This window comes from Sarcophilus harrisii, chromosome 1, assembly GCF_902635505.1.
Source record: "Sarcophilus harrisii chromosome 1, mSarHar1.11, whole genome shotgun sequence".
Taxonomy (NCBI): domain Eukaryota; kingdom Metazoa; phylum Chordata; class Mammalia; order Dasyuromorphia; family Dasyuridae; genus Sarcophilus; species Sarcophilus harrisii.
In genome coordinates, this window is record NC_045426.1 from 694,830,881 (window position 1) to 694,854,761 (window position 23,881).

Below are 23,881 nucleotides of genomic sequence, written 5' to 3' on the forward strand. Positions count from 1 at the left end.
TATTTTGATAACTGTTTCAATACAACTTATTTCCTTTGTATTCCAATACATTTTATTTTATTTTTGCATTTACACAAGCATTTTGTGTCTGATTTTAAGGAGACCATAGGTTTTTGCCACTCTATCAAAATAGAGATGTAAGAGGAATAAAATCTGAAAATTCAGAGAAGTGTGGTATTTCGGTAACAAAGTATGAACCCATCTTCCTATTTAGGGTTTGTATTTTGTGGTAGGATACAGATAGTTGTTGGAGATACTATTGGGCAGCAGCAGCAGTAACTTTCCAGCAAAGAGGAACCTACTTTATGAGGATTGGAGGAGAGTGGACCTCGGCATTACTTTCCATGCCTCTTTCAGAAATGTCCCAAAGCGAGAAATGTAGTCAGTAGGAAGGGATGCCCACAAGGCAAATGGCCACATTCAAGGCCCAGAACATTGTACCCAGAACTATTCATTCATCATTTTCATTGTGCTCAGGGTCCATGCTCCAGTTTCTATGTGGAGCTCTAGCCTCTCTGGGCCTGCTAGAGCCCTGGAAATCTGTCTTCAGGAATGATTAAGTCAGACATCCCCAGCCTCTTCTACCCTTTCCCAGGGCTCTGCAAAGTGCTGTGGCCCGGGGGGGGGGGGGGGGGGGGGGGGGGGGGGGGGGGGGGGGGGGGGAGATAAGGGACCGTGCATGGCAAAACCCAGTACCTAGAAGAGAGGGCAACAAGGACAAGGGAAAAATAGTGTTTGAACCTTACTCTTACATTGAAGTTTTATGCAGTTAAAAATCTATCAAATAAAACTGCAGAAAGGGTAACGAGTATGAGATGAAAGAAAGATACCATGGATTGAAAAGTGACACAGCCAAGTTCATGTAAATGGGACAAAGGAATAATTTACTTATACAATAACTTAAAAACAAATACTTAAGTGCTTGTGAGGTACAAGGCCCTTTCAAGGATTCTTGTGAGAGAAAAACAAAACAAGGAGCATAATTAACAAATAGAAAAGAGGGGAAACAGAAGAGCTTTCATAACAAGGACGTTATGGATATTGCAACAGAGACATTGATAAAGAAGAGAAAAAAGTGAACAGATTAGAAAAGGAAACAGACAATAAGTACTTTTAGAAACAAAGATTTCTTAAAGGAAAAGCAAAATGTTACAATAAATTATAATGAACCTGAGAAAAGGAAAATGGAATAATTTCAAGAACTAACAGAATGGTTCAAAAGTGCAATAAGAGTCAAAAAGAAAGATAACAGAAGAAAAGGGAAGAAATTAGGATATAAATTAATTATTCTTGAAAAAAAAAAGACAAAAAAGGAAATTTAGAACAGTAATGGAGAAACTCTCCAAACACTAGATTATTTGAAAAAGACAATGTCATTGTATGCTTTGGAAAATAAAAATGCAGATAGAAGAAAAAGATAAAAAGATGGGAAAGTTTATTTTTAAAAGGGATGTAAATAAATTGTGGTAAATGATTATGATGGGATATTATTGTTCTATGGGAAATGATTAGCAGGATACTCTTAAGAAAAACCTAGAAGGGAAATTGGGAAGTCCTTCATGAGCCCAAGCAAAGTGAAATGTACTGTGTACAATGTAATAGTGGTGTTGTGGGATCATCAGTTATGAATGACTTTGCTATTCTCAGCAATATAATGATCCATGAGTATTCTAAAGGACTTATGATGAAAAATCCTATCCATACAGAAAGAAGTGATTGTGTTTGACTACAAATTGAAGCATATTCTTTCCTTTTTGAAACTTTATTTTTTCTTGAGGATTTTTTGTTTGTTTGTTTGTTTTAGGAAAGGAGATATGTTTTGTTTTTTTTTCACATTGACGTTTATGGAAATGTTTTGCATAACTTCACATTTGCTTTCTCAATGGGGACTAATGTTAGGGATAAGGGAGACAATCTGGAACTCAAAGTTTTAAAAACAAATGTAAAAATTATTTTAAATGTAACTGGGGAAAAATAAAAAATATTAAAATTTTAAAAAGGATTTAAATAATCATTATTGAGGTCAAAGAATAACAAAGCTCCCTGGGAAAAACACAATGGTTTGAGCATGGATATCAGGTACCAGTAACTAACTAAAGATTAATTTCAGTTTTTTTTCTAGATTCTTTGAGAAACTTCAGAGTCCCTTATATTTTGGTTACATAGAAATCAACACAATTTGTAGGTTCCTGTTTTTCCTTTCTTTGTCACTCTTAATTTTTTTCATTGGTATCCTTTGTTTTGTTATTTCCAAACACATATTTTTCTTCTACCCTAAGAACCATATCTGGTAGCAAAGAATAAAAAAGAGAAGGGGAAAAAATAGTTCAACAAATTCAATCAACATATCAGTCAAGTCTGGTGTTATATGCATTGTTTGATACGCTTACTCCTGTCACCTCTACAAAGAAAAGTTTTGTCATCTATACTTTATCATTATAATTACACTGAATCATTTTTCATTTTTTGATATTTGTGTTATTCTTTACATTTACATTGTGGGAGTCATATAGATATATATATATATATATATATTTGGGGGGTTTAATTTTTTTTTCACTTTGTATCCTTTCACATAGGTATTCTCATATGTCTCTGGATTGGTTATAGTCATTGTTTCTTACAGTATAAAAATAACCTGTTTCATTCATGTACTTAGCATAGTGCCTGACACATAATAGGTGCTTAATAAAGGTTTATTGGTTGATTGATTGATGTAGCACAACTTGTATGGTTATTTCCCTGGCAATGGGGATCTACTTTATTTTCCAGTTCTTTGTTTACTACAAAAAAACTTGATGTTTTGAATAGTTTAATGCTCTTCATTGCATTGCTTGTGTTGTCTCTGCTCAGGGACTGTTAATGTTTGGAGTTTGATGATTGGTCGTGATCCTGTCCATTGCTACCAGCACAACCTAAAGATACAAGCATTGGCCCTCAGCCTAGAGGGTGCCACAATTGCTACAGCATCTGGCTCTGAGGTCAGAGTGGAATGCCCCAATGACAAGGGATATTGGGAAACAGCAGCTCATTTTGAAATACAGAAATTGGTGAGTTTCTCATTAGTTATGTTCTCTTCCATGCATATAATCGGTGGCTAGAATTGGCCCTAGAAGAAACCTTCCGGACAGGAGGAAAATGTTGAGCAGACTGGCAGTAATCATAGCCATTGGAGACTTTGGTGCTATCCGTGCCTTGATGGACTAGTCCCTCACCCCTAGAAATCTGAGATCAGTTTCTGGCCCCAAAATCAAGTGAAAATGAGTGTTATAGTGTCATTCAAGTCCATATGGTGAGGGAGATATCCCTCCCACTCTTTAATTAAAATTTTTTGGTCAAAATTAGACTGAAAATTGGCTTTCTTCATCCCAAGATTTTCTCACGTGGAATTAGGAGTAACTCTTGAGTGCACACAGATTTAAGTCAGTGTTAATTGGTTAATTGGTTGCCACAGGATGCCACATCTGAAACTGTATTTTCTTTAGATTATGATTTATTTCAGACTGGTTCAAAATCTAGGATTTTTTTCTTCTTTTTAAAAGAACCTATACAGTTTTAAAGATATGGAGGAAGAGTTGAACATGATGAATTTAGATCTAAAAGAAACAAACTGATTTTGGCATTAGAAAGAGTGAGCAGAAAAAATCAACAATGAGGTCATGATTCATTGGCCAGGATTGGAATAAGCCTTAATTCCCATCTCTTTTCTTCCTGGCAGAAATCTTGTTAGGGTTGTGTATTTTTAAGTCCTTGGTGATAAGAACACACACACACACACACACACACACACACACACACACACACAGCCTTCTTATCCTTTCACAATCAAATGTGAGAAATCAAATTTCTCATAGTAAAACTGCTTAAGAAGTTATTGTTCTCAAAGATGTTAGAGGTTCACCTTGGTTGAATTCAGGATGAAAATAGAAGTCTGGTTGTTTTTAGTTACAAAAGGTTATTCTTGGGTTTGGGTTTTGTGTGTGTGTGTGTGTGTTTGTGTGTGTGTGAGAAAAAACTCTTAAGACTCGTCATGGAAATATATGGTCACTAAATACTACTACAACAAATATTCTTATGCTGCCTGAAGGAGATGTAACTAGCTACCCATAAATGTCACAATCAGCTCACTGATGATTTGGACATACTTTAAGATTTCAACAGCATTTAAATGATCAACAGAGAGAGCCAAGCAGTTTTCTGTTTTGGTTCTGTCCTGGAAGATATAGTTTAGCAGAAAGAGAAGGAAAGATTCTAACCAGAAAAAGAAAACAAGCAACTATATTATAAGACAACTTTTAAGATATCTATTTATTTCTTTTCCAGGATAGGGAGAAGGGGGGACTTGTCAGCAAATACTATACTTTTTGCATCTCTCTACTCTCATGATGTGCCATTTTATTTTTTCCAGATAGGTTTGGCAACATTCCAGTGTTTGTACAGAATGCACATCCTTTGTGCTAATTGCATAACGTGGGGTGTTAGGGTGTCATTCACGCTGTGGAAATTGAAGATCAACAAGGTCACCAGTGTTTGCTATCTTTCAAGCTCCCTTGGATGACTTTCAGAATTTAGGCTTTTGATCTTAGCCTATTGTCAGAGTACTGTCTTTTATACTGTTTATTCATATAAGAGAACAGAGTGGTTCATATCCAGATTTTTTTTTTTTTTACTGCAGTCATTCTATATAGTGAAAATTTCACATTAGGAAAAATTGTAGACAATTATTTGCTAGTTATATGGGATCAAAAATAGAAACATGCAAATATCTCCTACCTATAAAAGGGGAAAACACTCTTTTCACCTTAATATTATTCATGTATTCATATAACTTAAGGTTTAGAGCAAAGAATATGGAATTGTAAGAGTCTAGATCCATTATCTTATCTGTCAGTGAGGTGCCATTTTGAAATGTCGGGCAGAACACTCAATTCCAACTTAATTTTTCATCTATAAATGTGACATGAATGCAGTAGTGAAATGAAGATGAAGGTTACTTATTTATTTTCCCTCATCTGAAGATAAAATCTTTCTAAGAATCAAGTACCACATATGTCACATGAAGAGCCAAAGAGATGGTTTGGAAGCTTTTAATTACTAATTACTACTAAACTACTGTTTTTGTACATGTAGATCTGGCTGCACTTTTTAATTTTGATATTAAGAGCCATTTCAGCTAAACCATTAAAGATTTTCAAAACTTTTCTTTTAATAGGTCAACTTTCTTCATCTGATTCCAGATACTGGAAGACATCCTGTTGCAGTTGCAGCTACTGAAGATGTCGTATACCTTCTGAAAGCAGAGAACCCAAGCCGAGTTCTTCACTCTGTGTATGGCCAGCCTGTCACATGTCTGGATGTCTCTTCCAAGGAGGCAGCTTTTGGTGTAAAAAGTTTGGGATGGATGAATGAAGGAAACAAGGTACAGAGAATAGTCAGATGTCAGTTTGGAAAGATGGAACTTGACATTCTTTCAAAGGCTAATGAAAAATGGAATTATTCTGATAGCACTTAGATCAGGGATGGAGAGAGTTTGGGTTTTTGCAATTCAAAGAATCTTAGATCCAGAAGAGAACTCAGAAACGTCAGCTTTCTTTGCCACATGAGAATTCTCTCTCTAGCACTAGTCAAACTGAGTCACTGAAATAAATAGCTTGGCTTGTTGATAAAATCTTTTCCTTACTTACTATTTTGCTAATCTTTGCAATAGAAAGATAATATGCTAATAATAGTAGGGTGTAATGGACAAGCACTGGAATTTGAATTAAAATGAGGAAGTTGAACTAGATCAGGGCTTCCAAATCTATTTTTTCAGTTCTTGTACTCCTTGGCTTTTAGAGATGAAGCTGGCAGGGAAAGTCAAAGGTCTTTTTCTCTGAGTTGTACTGGGAAAAAAAGAGGAATCAGAGAGATGTTGGGGCCTGCTGCTCAGAGAAGGTGGGCCGATGAATACAGAAACAGAGTAAATGGAGTTTTTCAATTCTTAACTTTGCTTCTCTTCTACCTGCCTAAAAGACTGGTATTTGGATTGGATAGGAAAGGATCAATGTGGCTACTAGGGAATTGAAACTCAAGCAACGTAAGGAGAGAGTATGAGAGCAGCCTGCTTCCTTTGGTGGATTCAATCATCAGGCCCGAGTAGACTGTGTCCCAGGATGTCCCTTACTGAAATGATGATCAAGATAGTGCTCTTGAAATTAGACTAGTCATAGAAAGATGATGCCTCAGGTCTAGAAAAAGTCTCCAATGTCACTAATTTCAAAAAAGGAAAAAAGAATATATCCTGCCAACTAGGGGCCAGACAGAATTCAAGGTGATGCTGAAAAAAGGTCCTGTGAGACTAACCACATTTCCTCTATTGTAATAGGTTAGGGGAATGCTATAGTTACAGCTTACCTAGATTTCAGTCAAGAATTTGATGATGTCTCTTCTGTTATTTTTCTGGATAAGATGTAGAGACGTGGACCCACTGGTCATAGGATGGAGTCGGTTGAGCACTGATTAGATGAGCAGACTCAGATTAGTTGTCTCTGAGTCACTGTTGCCTTGGAGGGATGTACCTAGGAGAGTGTCCCCAGAGTCTGTAATGTTTAACCATTTTTTGTCATTGACTAACTTGACTGTTAGTGTGAAGGCCACACTTAGGCTGCAGATGCTACAAAGCTGAAGAGATGGTCAGTATGTCAGATGACTAGAGTGGGGTTCTAAAAAAACTCAACCAATTACAGCATAGTCCAAATCTAATTCATTAAAATTTAGTGGTAATAAATGTTAAACTTTACAGTCATAGATTAAATGTTACTATGGGTTCAGATCTAGGTTTGATAGATGTCGGCTTCTTCTAGTGGAAAGACCTGTGAATTAGGAGTCAGAGCACTGGCTCTATCACTTAATACCTGTGTGACCCTGAGCACATCACTTCTCTGTGTCCTTCACTTTCCTTCTCCATATAACGAGAGGATTGGTCAACATGATCTCAGAGGTCCCTGTCAATACTAAATCTATAATCGTATGATTTATGGAATTCTTCTGGAAATTTTTTTTTAAAGACTTTTCTTTGTTTTAGTGGGGAGAAGGTTAAAACACACACTGCCACACATACCCACATACCCACACACATGCAAAATTCTCGGCTCTGAGTCTTGCTGACAGTGAGTAGAAGATCCAGAAAACATGTAGTATGATTCTTGGGAAAAAATGATTTCTGCTTATTGTAGAAAAGTCTCTGAATTCAGAGTGCCAAGGACTCCCTTCCCTGAATCATCCTGTGGAAAAAGGTAATTTTTTTTCCTACCTTTTTACAACCTCTTCTTGTTGCTAGATTGTCATAATTACTAACAGGAGCTGTTCTTTGTGACCAGTTTAAGCATAACTTGTATTTTCTTTGGAAAATAAATTTATGTTTCCTTATTCCTTACCTCTGGCAACTGGATTTTTGCAAATCAATGATATAAGATAGCAACACTGATGATAATATTGATTTTTTTCAAACTTTTGCAGTGTAACAAAATAGATTGGATTTTTTTTCATAGTATGATATATATAAATTAAATTATTTAATTTTGATTGTTGCATTGAAAAGCAGAATTACCTCAAATGAAAGAGTGCAATCAAATAATGGAAATTACCTGGAGGTAACTTTTTTATGCCTCCAATCCCTCAAAGATTATATTAGTATCTAATCTATTACATGCTAATATCCACTTCTTGAATTTCTTGATCTCTGATTCTTATGATTCCCCCCTTTTAAAAAATTTATTATATTTTTCTCACTTATAACATTTTTTTAGACATTTTTTAAAGTTTTGAGTTCCAAATTTTTTCCTTTCTTTCCCTCCCTACCTTGAAAAGGCAAGCAATTTGATATAGATCATACATATGCAATCATGCAAAACATTTACATATTAACCATGTTGCAAAAGAAAAAGAATACCCCCAAAATCCCTAAAACAAGAAAAAGAAAGAAAGTCAAAAAGTCTGCTTCAGTCTGCAGTCAGTTACCACTAGTTTTTTCTCTGGAGATGAATGGCATTTTTCATCATAAGTCCATAAGTCTTAGAGCATTGTATTGCTAAGAATAGCTGTCAATCACAATCGATCATCATACAGTGTTAAGTGTTACTGTATACAATGTTCTCCTGGTTCTGCTTACTTCACTCTGCATCAGTTCATAAGAATCTTCCCAGGTTTTTCTGAACTATCCTGATCTTCATTTTTTTAATCACACAGTATTACTATATACAACTACAACTAGTTCAACCATTTCCCAAATAAGAGGTATCTTTAATTCTTAGTTATCACAAAAATAACTGCTATAAATGTTTTTGTTCAAATATGTAATTTTCCTTTTTTTTTTTATTAATTTCTTTGGGTTGCAAACCTAATGATATCGAAGAGGTATGCAGAATTTTATTGCTCTCCAGAATGGTTAGATCACTTCACAACTCCACCAATAGCGCATTAATACCCAATTTTTGCACATCCCTTCAAACATTTATCATCTCTCTTTTCTGTCCTATTAGCTTGTCTGTGGGAGTGAGGTGGTTACTCAGAGTTGTTACAATTTTAATTTTTCTTGATTATTATGATTCTTGACACATATTCAGTATAATACACTGGAGGGTCTATTGGACTTGAAGCCCAGCTCTGACACTTAGTAGCTGTGTGCTGACACAAGCTATTTAGTCTTTCAGAGGCCCATTTTCCTCAAATACAAATTAAGATATATCAGTAAAAAGCCTGGATTTGGCATCAGAGCACCTGAGTTTGAATCCAGACTAATATCTCTCCTAGTGCCTCCATTTATTGGTCTTTAAAATGAGGTAGTGGAGCTAAATGATCTCCCATGTCCTTTCCCCCAAAATTAATTGTGCTAGATTCTACTCCAAATTTTTCTTTGGGGAGCTGACATGGTTTGGTGCAGAGGGTTGGACTTAGAGGCAGGATGTCTATGCTGTGAGTACTGACCCTCAGATCTTGGGCAAAGCTGAAGAGTGTCTTTAGGCTTTTTCCTCTGAGGCAATAGTATTTGGTAAGCTAAAAACCAGCTTCCTGTTTCCAAACCAATTTTACAGTCTCTGAGAGGATGTGGTCTTTGTACCATGGTCATTTATTTTTCTTGAATCACAGCTTGGCTGAGAAGACCCTGAGAGCATAAGTTTTGTAGAGGAAGTAGCTTTTCACACCCTGGATCAGTGCATTAGGTTTGTCTTTGGTCTGCTAAACTAAGGAGAGGTAAGCAGGATAGTTGCCCTTTGAATTCTTTTATTTTTTGTACTTTCAGATCATTTTTCATCACAGTTTAAAATTTTCATTTATCTAACCCTCCAGTGGGGTCTGTTTCCCTTTGACTTATTTGAATTTGCATTTATTCCTATAATGTAACTGCCAAAGATAAATGGTATGTTTAAATGAGAAACCAGTTAAGGTGAGAATTTCCTATATAGGTAAGGTGGAAATGTTGCTTAAATATGGCCATGGTTATAATTCACCAGCTAGCTCTTAAAATGGAGCTATCCCAATAGAGAGTCTTATTTTACCTCTAAAAGTCCCCTTTCAAGCCCAACAAAAAAAAAAATCAGCACATTAATTTTATGAATCTTGTTCTTCTCAGGTTGTTTTCCATCAGATTCTCTGTTTCCTCCATCACCTACTGATTTTTTTTTTTAAATTAAGAATTGTAGAATAGTGAAAGTACTTATACTACAAGGATTGTTGAATAGTCTGATTAAAACAGATAAAATGGATTCATTTATCTGAATGCTTTTTGTGTTCAGCACCAAAAAGCTGACATTTGAAAATGTGTTAATGACTACAAAAAAATAAAAATAAAAAGCTAACACAAAACATTTTATTGGGATATTTGCCCTAAGTCAGGAGTCCTTATCCTGGGGTCCACAACCCAAGAAGCCTATAGTAGATTTTAGGGTATTTATAACTTAGGGTAATTTATAATTATAAAAAAGTCACCTCTTTCTTTTCATTAACTGCAGTATAACTTTTCCTTCAATTGTGAATGGAGGCAACACACAAAATTCTGAGAAGGGTCTGTATGTTTTACCAGAGTACACCAAATTTGGGTGGGACACCCAACAAGCTGTAGAGCTCTTGGCAGTTTTACGCAAGTTTGAATGTTGGGCAGAATTATCCTTATGTTGATGAGTATCATGTTTTGACTACTTAGGTTTATATAACTGAGTACATATGCAAAACTTTTTTTTTAAATTAGAGTTTGATTGTTTTTATTACATTTTGTATGAGACCAAATATGAGATCATTAGCTTCTGCACTTTTGGCTTCTCTTCAAGGACTCAGAAGAATGCTCAGGAGAGAGAACCTTGGGGCCAAAGTTAGACTTTATCTATAGTTCACTCCTGATTATGCTGTGGACAAAATCCAGAAACAAAAATTGAATTTTGGCCTGTCTTTTAAACTTCCAAATCTGATAATGCTTTTATAAAGTGTTAACAAGGCCCATGAAGTAGGAGTGTCTCTAGAAGCATATTGTAATTTGTGGCCTAATGCAGTTACCTGATCAGGTAATGCTAGTGTTGCTGAACTAGTTGGGAAGTATTACTCTAAGATCTAAAATGTTCATGTAAATAGATTATATAAATAGCCCATCCTTGTTTTCACTTGAGTTTTCCAAAGAAAGGGAGTGACTAAGAGGGATTTTCCCTTGGACTATCTTGAAAGTAACTTATTCTTTGTTGATTTCCATCATGCACATAAATCAGAGATTGTTGACTTCTCGAACTTAGGTGGAAAGTTCTCTGCTCATCCCTTCCCTCTTTTGTGAGGAATCAGAGAGGCAGCATAGAAGGGATGAGGGAGCATGGGAGACAGGGTTGCCTTTGGCCACCCCTTTGCTTTCCATTTAGTTCACCAAATGCTTGGCAACCTCCATAATCAATGCTCTTCCCTTTGTCCTTCTCCTGCTGATGCTCTTTCCTTCTAAACCAGGGCATTGGGAATAACAGCTGAACCCAGCTGTGCCCAAACCCTCTGTCTGCTCGGAAGTCCTACTTATCCAACGGGAGAGCAGTGATGGGATGGAGAGCTAGCCTGTCTTGTCTCGGACAGCACTCCCAGAGATCCTTGGCGACTCTCACATTGGCAGGAGCAGCCTGGGGTGGTCAGTTGAAACCTGGCCTTGGCGTAAGCCATTGCTCAGGTCTGATCCTTCCTCTGGTGTTTTAAACTGATGTAAGCAAGTCATTTCACTCTTCTGAGGTGGTCTCCTTAGCTGCAAAGTAGAGATAAAGTAGTGTAAAGGAATAGGTGAAGGTGATGGGGATAACAGCTTCACAGATCCTGCAGTGCTGTATCTAGTTGAGCTGGGAGAAGGAGCCAGAAGTCCTGACACCAGCAAAGTCAGAGGTGCACAAAGCTCTAAATTAGGGTTAGACACAGGCCTGGCCATTGGAAGGGGTGGAGGAGATTCTGTTAAGAAATCATCCTGTGGATGTGGCTCTTCAACAATGAGATGACTCAGGCCAGTTCCATGATCTTATGATGAAGAGAGCCAACTGCACCCAGAGGGAGGATTGTGAGAACTGAGTGTGGATCACAATGTAGCATCCTCACTCTTTTTGTTTTTGTTTGCTTGCATTTTGTTTTGCTTCTCTCTCTCTCTTTAAACTGGTTTGATTTGATTTTTCTTCTATGGCAAGATAATTATATAAATAGGTATACATATATTGGATTTTACAATTTTTTTTTTTTTTTACCATGTTTAACATATATTAGATTACTTGCTATCTAGGGAAGAGGCTGGGGGAAAGGGAAAGAAAAATTGGAACACAAGGTTTTGCAAGGGTTAATGTTGAAAAATTATCCATGCATATCTTTTGAAAATTAAAAAGCTTTAAGAAAAAAAAGAGGGGAAAAAAAAGAGAAAGAAATCATCATAAATCAAAGTGGAAGGCATGTCAAGAATTGATTTGTCTTAGTCCCTGCCCTTGGGCAGACAGATGATTGAGGCAGTCAGTTCAAGTAACTTTACATAGAGTTGCATGAAGGCATGAAAAAGCCTGAATTAAGCACCCACTCTGTGCCTGGGGCTAAAACCCCAGGGATATACTTATACTTTCTAATGGGGGAACACCACTGATTTTTGTTGTGATGACTAAGGAGGAGAAGTCATAGGGATGGTGAAAGAGTCCCAGGGCCATTGATTGAGGTGACCTTTCCAGAAATGGCCACCTTTGTTTGATTCCTGTTGCCATAGCTAAAAGTGGCAGGAGAGATGGGCGAGTGTGAGGGCGGTATGGCAAGGGCTGGAATGGATGTGGGGACCTCTTACCAACCAGGAGTGCAGGACATCGGGCCAGAGGGAGTGGCCCAGGTCAGAGGTGGAGGCTGAAGCACAATAGCTCTGGCAAGTGAGAGACGTCACTATGAGAAGAGACTGTAGAAATGGCAGATGGGGCCAGTCATCGCCTCTTTCATTTGTTCACTCAGAAAGCATTTATTGAACATCAGTTATGAGCCAAGATAGTGCCCCTCAGGATGCAAATGTTTAAAAAAATAGAACAACTTAGGCTTTGTCCTCAGTGAGCTCACATTCTGCTGGGAGTGATACGACATATCACAGGTAAGCATAGGAAATCCAGACAGAGGATTGGGGAGAATCTGAGCTATTTGTAGTAGGGAAGAGAAGGCTCCATGGAGGAGGCAGCACCTATGTGACCTGAGAAGGAAGAGGAAAAGCCAAAAAGCAGAGGGGACTATGGGTGGGCATTTCAGGTGTCAGGGGCAGATTGCCTGGAATAGCAGCCATATAGATTGCTGCTATTTATATGCCTTGTTACAGTTTTTAAAGAAGCCTTCTTTTCTTTGAAATCATTTTTCTGTTATTTGCTGTGATTGTATTGGTTGACTCAGTGAGAAATTTTACATAAAAAGGATTTCCATGTTAAGTGACTGATTCTTTCTTCTAAAGCTTCTCTTTCAACTAGACCTCCTTGCAATTAAAGTTTTTGGTTTTTAGTTTTCTCCAAAGAATCTTATTTTTTTTTTCTATCAGGCCTCAAGTCCTTCTGGGAGACATGATGTGTGGAGAAAATCCTGTTAAAATGGCTTTTAATCTAGATGGAATCTGATTCATGTTCTTTGGGCTTGCCCTCTTGGGTTTTCAGGCCTCAGTGACACAGAGGTACACTCTGAAAGCAATAGCTCTTAACCCGTCATCTGATTTCAGAGCATACAGACAGACAAGACCAGTTGATTTTAATCTGAAAACTTCCTTGCAGTGTGGATTTAAAACGCGTGGAAAATCCATTAATGTTACCCTTTTTGCCCCAAATGTCTCCTTCAAATTTATTTTTACACTGTAGAGACCCTGAATCCCCCATAAATACTTCCAGTAGTCAGCTGTACTTATGATGCCATATTGTCTTTATTAATTCTTTTGTCACTCTAATCTAATTTTGTTCTCAGAGGTGGGAGGCTAGAAGATAAAATTGCCTCAGTCGAGAGCTTTATCTTGGTGATGGTTCTCATACTCATAAAGGAAGGGAGAAATCCACTTAGAGCTCTTAGCATCATTCCTTGGATTCGGACATATTTCCTAATTTAGTCCTGAAGTATTGGGCATTTGTTGGCAGATTGTATTAGGCAGCACATCCACGCGCATCCTAATCAGGGAGATGTGAGTGAAGTAATCCAGACGGCTGGAATGTGTTTGACAAGAACGCTTGCTTGGCACTGCTACCCTAGCTGACATCACACTGGAAATTAATTACTAATGTCTATTATGATAATTATTCCCCACACATGTACGTGAAGAGACTCTGGATTGGTTGTTTACCCTGGTCACGAGTTGAAATATCTGTCTGAGAGAGAGTCTTTGAAATCAGAAATTTATTGCTCATCAATTTGATTGTGTTTTTTGAATATGTACCAGAACATACAGGCAGCCTTTCTTTTTCATCACTCCGTCGAACGAGGTAGTTTACAGAATGGCTGAGCTGTAAGACATTGGCAGTTTAGTAGCTGTGCTAATTCTTCTCCCTTCCATGTTGGTTGAAATTAAAAAGAAAATTATTTTCTCCATGGTGAAATATCTGGCCTGTATACCAGTATTTCCTGGTACTCTTGTGCTTCCCATAGAAATTAATGTGGCCCGGTAGGGCTTCTAGAGTTCCCAGAACTGAGCTGTGATTCTACAAAAAGTACATACAGGGACGGTTATTTTTTTCATGTTATTATAATTTTTTATTGACAAAACATATGCATGGGTAATTTTTCAACATTAACCCTTGCAAAACCTTCTGTTCCAACTTTTCCCCTCCTTCCCTTCCACCCCCTACCCTAGATGGCAGGTAGTTCCATACATGTTAAATATGTTAAAGTATATGTTAAATATAATATGTGTATACATATTTATAGTTATCTTGGTGCACAAGAAAAATTGGATCTAGAAAGAAGATAAAAATAAGTTGAGAAGAAAAACAAAAATGCAAGCAAACAATGACAGAAAGAGTGGAAATGCTATGTTGTGGTCCACACTTATGGGAAGGTTATTTTTAAAAATTAATTTCTCTAGTGATGAGAGAGACAGAGAAAGACAGAGAGAGAAACAGAGAGGGAGGAAGGGGGGGGGGAGAGAGAGAGAGAGAGAGAGAGAGAGAGAGAGAGAGAGAAAGAAAGAGAGAGAGAGAAAGAGAGACTAATTATACTAGGTCGACTTGGGGTTTCTTTGGGCAGGAAGGAAGCTTGTACCTTGTGTGACATTTTCCAAAAGGAGTTCCCTTTTACCATCTCAGCAAACAGTTTATTTATTTGTAAGTTACTCTTTGATTTTGGCCTTGTATGGTTATAATATCTTTGGTTGTTTTTGCTTTTGTTTTTCTCTCTTTTCTAAGCATATTTAGGCAATTAGAAAGGCGATACGAAAGAGTAAATGGTTAGATGATTGGATTTGGCGTTATCTGATATTGGTATTGTTTAGAAATCTTCAAGTATGTTGAGGGCAGAAAAGATAGATCTACTGAGACTTCGGAGGGGAACTCTTCCACTAACTGGATTTCTGAACAGATCCTTGGAAAGGCAGTGCCTTGCACCAAGTGGATCTTCAATAAATATTTGTTAAATGAGCCATTCAACAGTACAAAGCCAGATGTAGGTGTGGGGAGATCTATCCTTAAACTTTGCTGTTGGGTCTCCCTCTCTTATGGCTTCCCAGAGTTAGGAATGACCTCATCACCTAACCCCAGGCTCGACATTGATCTCCCACAAGATTAGCTTTTGACTGACAAGTACTAATAACAATGGCCATTTTTATCTTTTATGTCATTGACACTGATATTTGTCAGGCCCTAACCAGGTTTCTGAGGCAATTACATTGATTTGTAATACCCATCAGCCTTCTTAATCCATTTTGGCTCTTGGGTTGAACCTTAGAACTTTATTTAGGATCTAATTTCTCTAATGGTTTCTCTAATCATTGATGTGAAATTTGCATCTCCTTCATTTTGCTTGTCCATAATAATAAGCATGTGCTCATGGGAGAGTCCGTCAGAACTTGTAAAAATTCTGATTTGTGTCACCGAATTATTCTTCTTACTTAAAGGTGTGGCTTTTGCAGCAATATGAGGGGTGGTCATGTGAATGGGTGCCATGCAAGCAGGCTCCCTTCTGTAGGGGGGTTAAGAGAGGGAATTAGTTCCTGCAAATTGGTTTGTCTTGTTATTAACAAAAGGCTAGGGGTGCTGGATCGGAAGGCCTAGGGCTCATGTCTTTAGAGATCCTCACAACAATCTTGGGAAGTAGTTGCTATTATGATCCCCATTTTACAGATGAGGAAACGGAGGCAGACAGTGGTGGTTTACACAGCTAGGAAGTGTCTGAGGTCAGATTTAAACAGCACCCTGTTGTCACCATTATCAGTGCCGAGTCCTGGCCTGGGAGGGAACAGGGCAGATGAGCAGGGCTCAGGTGAGGCAAGAGGAGAGCTCCCATGGGAACCAAGGAGGGGGGAAGGGAGACTGGCTGTGGGAGAGATCGGGCTGTGAAACCCCGTGATGGTGGCTGGGGGGAGGGTTGGGGGGGGGTCAGCCAAGGGTGATCCCTAGGCTGGGGAGTGAGTGCCCGACCAGCACTTCTGTGTGTGTGTGTGTGTGTGTGTGTCTGTGTGTCTGTGTCTGTGTGTGTGTGTATAATGTGAGTGGCTGGTGTGAGTCTGTGATGTATGGTGTGTGTATGACATGTGTATATCATGTGTGGTGTGGGTGGGACTGTGTCTGGGAGTGTACCTGACTTGTGTGGTTTTTTTTATTTGTGTGTCTGTATGGGCATGTGGGATGTATATGTCTGAGACTTGTGTCTCTGTGTGTACCTGACTTGTGTGTCTCTATATGTGACATGTGTGAGACATGTGTGAGACATGTCTATGTGTGTGTCTGCCTTATGTCTGTGTGCACCTTTGTCCGAGTACATAATGACATAGATGTTCCCTGCTCACTTCCCTGAACCTGTTTTGTGATAAAATCTGAATCAACTCACCTCCCTGAGCCTCAGTTTCCCCTTCCATAAAATCAGGGGGTCTTAAGAGCCCAGTGTGGGAGCCGGAAGGGCCCAGGGTACATGCAGGGCAGCCCCTTACCTTGTTTCTCCATTGTCCACTACCCTTTCCTGGGAGCATGACATCCCAGAGTGGTTGTGACGAGTGAGATGAGGCAGAGGGAGCACCTTACTGTCCTGAAAGCCAAGTGGGAGGGTCAGCCATCCTCTTCCTCCCCTCCTTCTTCACCCCACCACTGCCATCAGTCATCCCGAATCTCTTTGTCATTGTCATTGTACTCCTCTTGAGTGTTCTGTCACCTTCTATGTAGTAATAACAATGACAATCAGCTGGTAATTCTGCTTATGGCTATGCTTTTCCTATGAGGGAGATAGTTTGGATGTTATGGTTATTTGTATGGATGGGGAAACTGAGTCTCCGAGTTCCTGTGACTTGTGCAGGGTCCTGACATATTTATTGTTCTCTCAGGAATCTAGTTTCTCTCCTCACTGACTCTTCTCCCCCGCCCCCAACAAACAAAACAGTTTTTAAAAATTTTCATTATTTTGAACTTTACAAAAAACAACAAACGTGAGCATTTCCAGATACAATGAACATAAAATGAGGATTGTATATGAAATGACAAATCTTGATTATTTAACACTTGTTTTTTAAAAATACATAATAAATTCAACATATTCATCTCTTGTCTAGCTCCTTCTGAACTCCCCTCCCTTTTTTTGCATCTCTTGCTCTATCCCTCTACTCTGTATGTCTCTCCCCATCACACACATACACCATTTAAAAAAAAAAACCTCAAACCCCCTCTTGTAGCAAAAAAGCACAATTAAGCAAAACAAACCCACACACTTTCTCACAGTTTCTCATTCTGCCCTTTTATCCGTCGCCTCTTTGAGGCATCCTGCTTCATCATGGGTCCTTTGGAATTGTGGTCGGCTTTCAAACTATTTTTATTTACAGAGATTTAATCACTGTACAATATAAATTGTTTTGATTCTGCTCACATCACTCAATTAGTTCATACCTGTATTCCTGAATTTTGCTCTTATCCCTTTTATTATTACTTAGCACCTAATAATATTCTATTATATTTATATACTAGCCTCAAAAACAGGTTGTTGTTGTTTTTTAATCTTCTATACCCCAACTAACTACTAATGTATTCCTCTTCTCTACTGCCAATGTTCTTGGGAAGGGGATCTGCATTAAATATCTGCTTCTTCACTACCCACCTTCTCCCTAACCCTGACTTCTGCTCCTGTCATAAGACTTGTCCTCTCAGAGATCACTCATGATTTTCCAGCTCCCGTATCCAACCTTCTCTTTCCTTCCCCCTTAATCCCTAACTTCTTCGAAGCGCATGGCACTGTGGACAATGGCCCCATTTGGAGTTTCTCTCCCCCCTTTGCTTTAGAGAACTTGCACGCTCCCAGTTTTTCTTGTCACTAGCCATGTCTGCTTCCCCTGGTACGGGGCATGGAAATTTTTAGAAAGGGCAGTTTCCAGGGAATCTTAGGGGTCCTGATTTCTTGGCTCCAAGTGTTCTGTGTTGTTGCTGCTACATCATGGCCATGCCCATTCATTAATTGAATTGTTGTTGAATTAAATTGAACCCATCTCCTGCTCTAAGTCAAGTACTCTTCCTTTTACATCCTGCTTGAGATGCACACTTGACACATAGGATCTTTGATGGATAATAAGCTCTTAAGTTTCATACTCCTTAAATCTAAGCTAGTTTTTAAAAAATCTCTTCACATGATTGTGTGGAAAGGAAAAAAAATAGAAGTTGGAATTGGTCTCCCCCCAGCTTACCTCTTGTTCCTTAGAGTTGGGGCAGGTTAGATCACAAGTCACCAGTTTGGCCTCGATCTAGCCCTTTGTAGACATCTGTCCATATCACAAAGCCCCCAAGCCTGGCACAGTCCTGAGAGGTTGGCAGCGCCCGCCCAGGAAGGGGCCAGGGCTGGAACAGCAGGGGTTGCAGGTGCATTGGCAAGTGATGGTGGGGAAGCTTACCCAGTTCTTGCCTACACCATGCTTGGCTACACGGAGGGATACTGTACCATCACTGACATATCTCAGCTTTGTGGGCCCTTTCATTCTGAGCAGAACCCTAGGAAAGGCGAGGGGCTCTGGCTTTGTGAGTTGCTCAGGTGATTGTAGCTAACCTGAGCGGCATAGCTTGGGGATTGCCAGGAGGCTTCTACTTAAGGGAGCTGAAAGGATGTGGTCATTGCTTCACTAAGCAAGTTCTTCAAACCTTGCAGATTGCTAGTTAGTGCCGCTAAGTGCACCTGAGATGGAAGTTTTTGTTTGCCAATAGAAAGTCACCTTTGGGATGGCATGAAAGTCAATTTTCCACATGTTCACAGACATAGCTGTGTTAGTAGCCCTTCTGCTATGACTTATTTCTGGCAAGGACTTGCAAAATAGTCTCTCTGGCTGATTGTCAAAAATTACATCATATCGGAGTAAACTGCTTTTAAATCAAACATCCATTATTCATGTATATTAACTGCTTTTTTATTTTTTTATTGGCTGTTTTGTGTATGATTTACTCTTTTCTCTCTGTCTCCTCCTCCCTCCCCAATTGTCTGTCTCTCTCATCTATTCCTTTTAAATCTTAGCTCATCTGTGAATTTATAGAGCCCATACACTTAGCTTTGTGTATGAACATCGATATGCTGACCCTGCATTTGTTCGTAGTTAAATTTCTTATTTTCGTTTGCCATATTTATGGTGGGTCAGAATAGCAACTTGGGACATTTACACTAGCAAATTGCACCCTAAAGACCTGTAAACCTCATTCTTTTGTGTCCTTCATTGAAAGAGAGGAAGAAAGAAAGAATGCTACATGCAGCAATAGTCATTCTGTGCATCATAATATCTGCTAAGAAATATTAGAAAAACTGCACTTGTGAATTGGCTGAATCTGTTAGTTAGTAGAAAACAGATTGGCTGAATTTGTTGATTTGTATACAAGAAAATACACTCTTAGTAAAGCTACCATATCACTGACTAAGATAGAATCGGTGGATAAAGGCAGAGATGTGTAGGGAGCAGATTTCTGCAGAACCATCTGTCCACTTCGAAAGGGGAGCTGGAAGGTGTCCTGGGCAGCTCCATCTAGCTCTGACACAATGCACTATGTGGTCTGGCCTTGGAGCTGCAGGTTCGGGGACCAGCTGAGGGCACCCACACATGCATGCTTGTACATAGACATAGACCCAGAGGCATGTATTATATACACATATACAGCACAGAGGTACATGTGCATATACACACACAAGCACATGGGTGAATAAATACACATGTTAGATACTGAGATCATGTGTATGTGTACCCAAGTATGTATGTACATACACGGACATGCAAAAAAAAGGGGGGGGGAGAGGAAAAGGAAAGAGGAGGGAGAGCTTGTGAAGGAGAAAAAAGAAAAGGAAAAACAGAGAAAATGAGGAAAAGCTCCTGATATCTAGTTAAGGGATCTGGACTTTTAGTCTCTTAGAAGTTGGGAATCATTGATGGATTTGAGTAGGGCAGTGACAGCATCAAAGGAGGCTTTTAATAAGATTCATTTGTTGATGGCTAGAGGGCAGATTGGTACAAACTGTGTCTCAGAAAAGTGTTAGGAGCCTGTTGTTGTTTAGTGTGCAGTGAGAGGGCTCTGATGGCAGGAGGGGTGAAGAAAAGTCCATGGCAGGAAGAGGGAGGAGGGAGATCTGATGGCATGAAATGACTTTAATTTGTTGTTGCTTGAGATCTTGAAACTAAAATTTTGTATTTAGAAATCATTGTAGTCAATATTTTGTCTCTCCTTAAATACACACACATACATACATGCACATACACATGCGTGTGTATATATATGCACATTTATAGAGCTAACTTTTCATATAAATGTTTATATGTGTATATTCATAAATGTATGTGTATAGGTGTAAGTATATGAAATGTTGGTTGTTAAATGAAATTCTGCACATTGAAAGTTCATTTTTACAAAATTAGAAATTATTCTAGAACAAAACCAGATAGACCAGTGATTTTTTTTAAATATAGGGATAAGGCTGGTCACTGGTATAAAACCTTCCCTGTCAGTGCACTTCGGCATTTCCTTTGTGACTTGCAGTTGGAAAGCTGCTGGGGACTCAGATGAAGGACTTGGATGTGACACTTTCTTGCCTCTGGGTGAGATCTCTATCTCCTATTCCATGGCAGGCCTCTCTGGTAAAATAATAATATTAGTCAATCCATCCTATTTATTTAATGCTTCCTGTAAACAGGCACTAGGCTAAAAGCTAGGGCTACAAAACCCAAAGTGAACTAGTCCTGCCCTCAGGAAGCTTCCATTTGATTAAGGGATACGTGTACAAAAATAAGTAAATACAGAAATAGAAAATACTTGGGAAAGAGGGAAGAGAGCATTTCGGAGATGAGAGTGGTCCAAGTCCTTCACATCCTTTTAAGTTATAGAGCCCATTCCTGCACAGAAAACCCAAGGTGAACTAGTCTGCCCTCAGAGGGCTTCCATTCGAATAAGAAATACATTTACAAAAATAAGTAAATATAGAAATAGAAAATACTCAGGGGAAGAGGGAGGAGAGCATCCCGGAGCTGAGAATGGTCCAAATCCTTCATATCTTTGTAAGTTATGGAGCCCATTTCCAGCTACATTATTTAAGTCTAAAGAGTCTTTTTTGAATAGAAAGAAAAAAGAACATTTCACTTTCCGTTCCCTTTACTTTAGTGCCTGTGTTGTTTTTATGTTCTGCCTTTGCTTTCTTGCCTTCTGTGTTGCATACCCAGACTTGAGTAAAACTCATCCATTGTTCCTGCTCAATTAGAGCGAGCTTTTAGACATTTGTCCATTCCTGTTGAAGGTGGCTTCTCCAGCACATCTTCCGAATGTCACATTTATCAGATGCCAGATACTGAAATTCGTGTTCTAACAAGACCCCAGCTTCTGTGTGAGTGGCTCTCCTGATCTCCCTCTCCTCTCAGAATCATTGACATTATCATCCAGGTATACATATATCCACACATGCATACATAAATACATTTCATTTAGACGTACATTATTATTTCCATGTCTGCTTGTGCTCCCCTTCCCAAAATTATTTTGTGTTTATTTTCTGTTCATTCTGGATATATTTGTATGTGTGTCTATTGTCTCCGTTGATAGGATGTAAGTGCCTTGAAGTAAGGAACTTCCACTTTTGTCTTTGTTTTCCTCAGTTCCTAGCAAAGTCCTTGGAACTTAGGAGTCCTAATAAATGTGTGTTGATTGACTTATTGATGAAATTTTTTGCAATGGTTTCTCCTATATAATTATTTGCTTGGAATATGTTGTAGCCTGCTTGTCCCCACCATCTCACTTTCCTTTACTTTTGGGGTAATTTGTAATTATTCTGTTTGTTCAAGACTCTCAACCATACAGTGTCCCTGAGAAAATACCAATATTAAAAAGATAGACATTTGTTTCAGGGAGAAGTTAGGAGGCATAAAATAACTTGGCAGTTTCACAAAGGCAATCCAGGCCCCTTTCTTCCTCCTGTTCAGTTCTTCGACCAACTCCTCATCCATTTGTTGTATCCACCTGAGGTGTACACATACTGGTGGACCAATTTGTGGATTTTCATTCCAATTGCACATCATGTGCTGGACAAGAGTATTCTGAGTCCACTTGGGCTTTCCTGTGCTATTAGTAATCAGTCCCACTCTTGTGAATGATCAAGAGTCTCATGTAGGAGATTATATGCTGTTATAGGGCTTAATGCAATCAGTTCAGTATCATCCCCAAACAGAAGCTGATCTAGACTAAGGATACCTTTTTTTTTTTCCTACTGGAACTCCAGGCTTGAGCTCCACTGTGACATAGTGAACATTATTGATAAACCAATGTCTATGTGCCTGATTTATGCTTTCCTTGATATTAGTGATCATGGGATGGTTGAACAAAGTTACTTCTTCATATTATCTTTAAAGGACTCGTGTAATTCTAATCTATGCGAAGGAGGCATCTCATTGGAACAGATCTTTTGAAATAGCATTTTGATTTACCACATTGAAACTTGAAACATATTAAGTTATGAATAAGTACAGTAAGATTATACATTTACTATATCTTTCAATTATTTATATAATGGTAAAAATGTGTTTTGTTTTGGACTCTCACTCATAAAACCTTCCCTGTTCCATTTTAAAACCTTCATCAACAATGGTGGATATAATTATTATCTTCATTTTATTATAAATGGGAAAGTAGATATTTCAGTTGGTGGTTCATATTCTGTTGGTTGTCTTTTTTTTTTTTTTTTTAAGAAAGCATGTGCTGGAAATGACTCGATCTTTAAAACAATATTTTATTTTTTCCAATTACATGTAAAAACAATTTTTAACATTCTTTTTAAAATAAAATTTTGACTTCCAAATTTTTTTCCTCATTCTCTTCTTCTCAAGACAGTAATTTGATATAGGTTATATGTGTATGTGTGTGTGTATATATATATATATATATGTATATATATATTATATATATATAACATATCATATTAATCATATTGTTAAAGAAGAAAAAGGCCAAAAAGAAATAAAAAAAACTTTAAAAAAAATAGAGAGACTGAAAATAGTATGCTCCAATCTGCATTCAGATTCTATCAACTCTTTCTCTTGATGTGGATAGATAGCATTTTCCATCATGAGTCTTTTGGAATTTTTTTCTCACTAATATTCTATTTTTCCAAGTACATATAGAAATAGTTATCAACATTAATTTTTAATAGTATTTTATTTTTCCAAATACATACAAATATAGTTTTCAACATTCATCTTTGCAAAACCTTGTATTCCAAATTTTTCTCCTTTTCTCCATCCTCCACAAGACAGCAGGCAATTCAATATAGGTTAAATATGTGCAATTCTTCTAAACAGATTTCATATTTTTCATGCTGCACAATAAAAATCAGATCAAAAGGGGAAAAAAAAACAAGCAAACAAACAACAAAAACAAAAATTCTATACTTTGATCCACAGTCAATCTCCATAGTTCTCTCTCTGGATGCAGATGGCACTTTCTATATCAAATCTATTGTAATTACTTTGAATCACTTCATTATCAACATTCATTTTTGTAAGTCTTTGTGCTTTAAATTTTTCTCCTTCCTTCCCAAGACAGCAAGAAATCTGATATAGGTTAAATATGTGCAATCCTTTTAAATATATTTCCATATTTGTCATGTTGTAACTGAAAAAGCAGACCAAAAGGGGGGAAAAAATCACAAGAAGGAAAAAAACAAAAATAAACAAAAAAAATGTGAAATTACTATACTTTGGTCCACAGTCAGTCTCCATGGTTCTCTC

General features: G+C 38.0%; 1 protein-coding gene across 1 annotated transcript in view; it reads left to right on the top strand.

The window, feature by feature from the left end:
* The window catches only part of FBXW8 (F-box and WD repeat domain containing 8), a 108,124-nt gene that overhangs the window by 61,740 nt on the left and 22,503 nt on the right, over nucleotides 1-23,881 (top strand). The window contains exons 6-7 of the mRNA XM_023497170.2: nucleotides 2,854-3,050; nucleotides 5,213-5,419. Coding sequence (XP_023352938.2) covers nucleotides 2,854-3,050; nucleotides 5,213-5,419 — 404 coding nt within the window. The remainder of the gene's footprint in view (nucleotides 1-2,853; nucleotides 3,051-5,212; nucleotides 5,420-23,881) is intronic.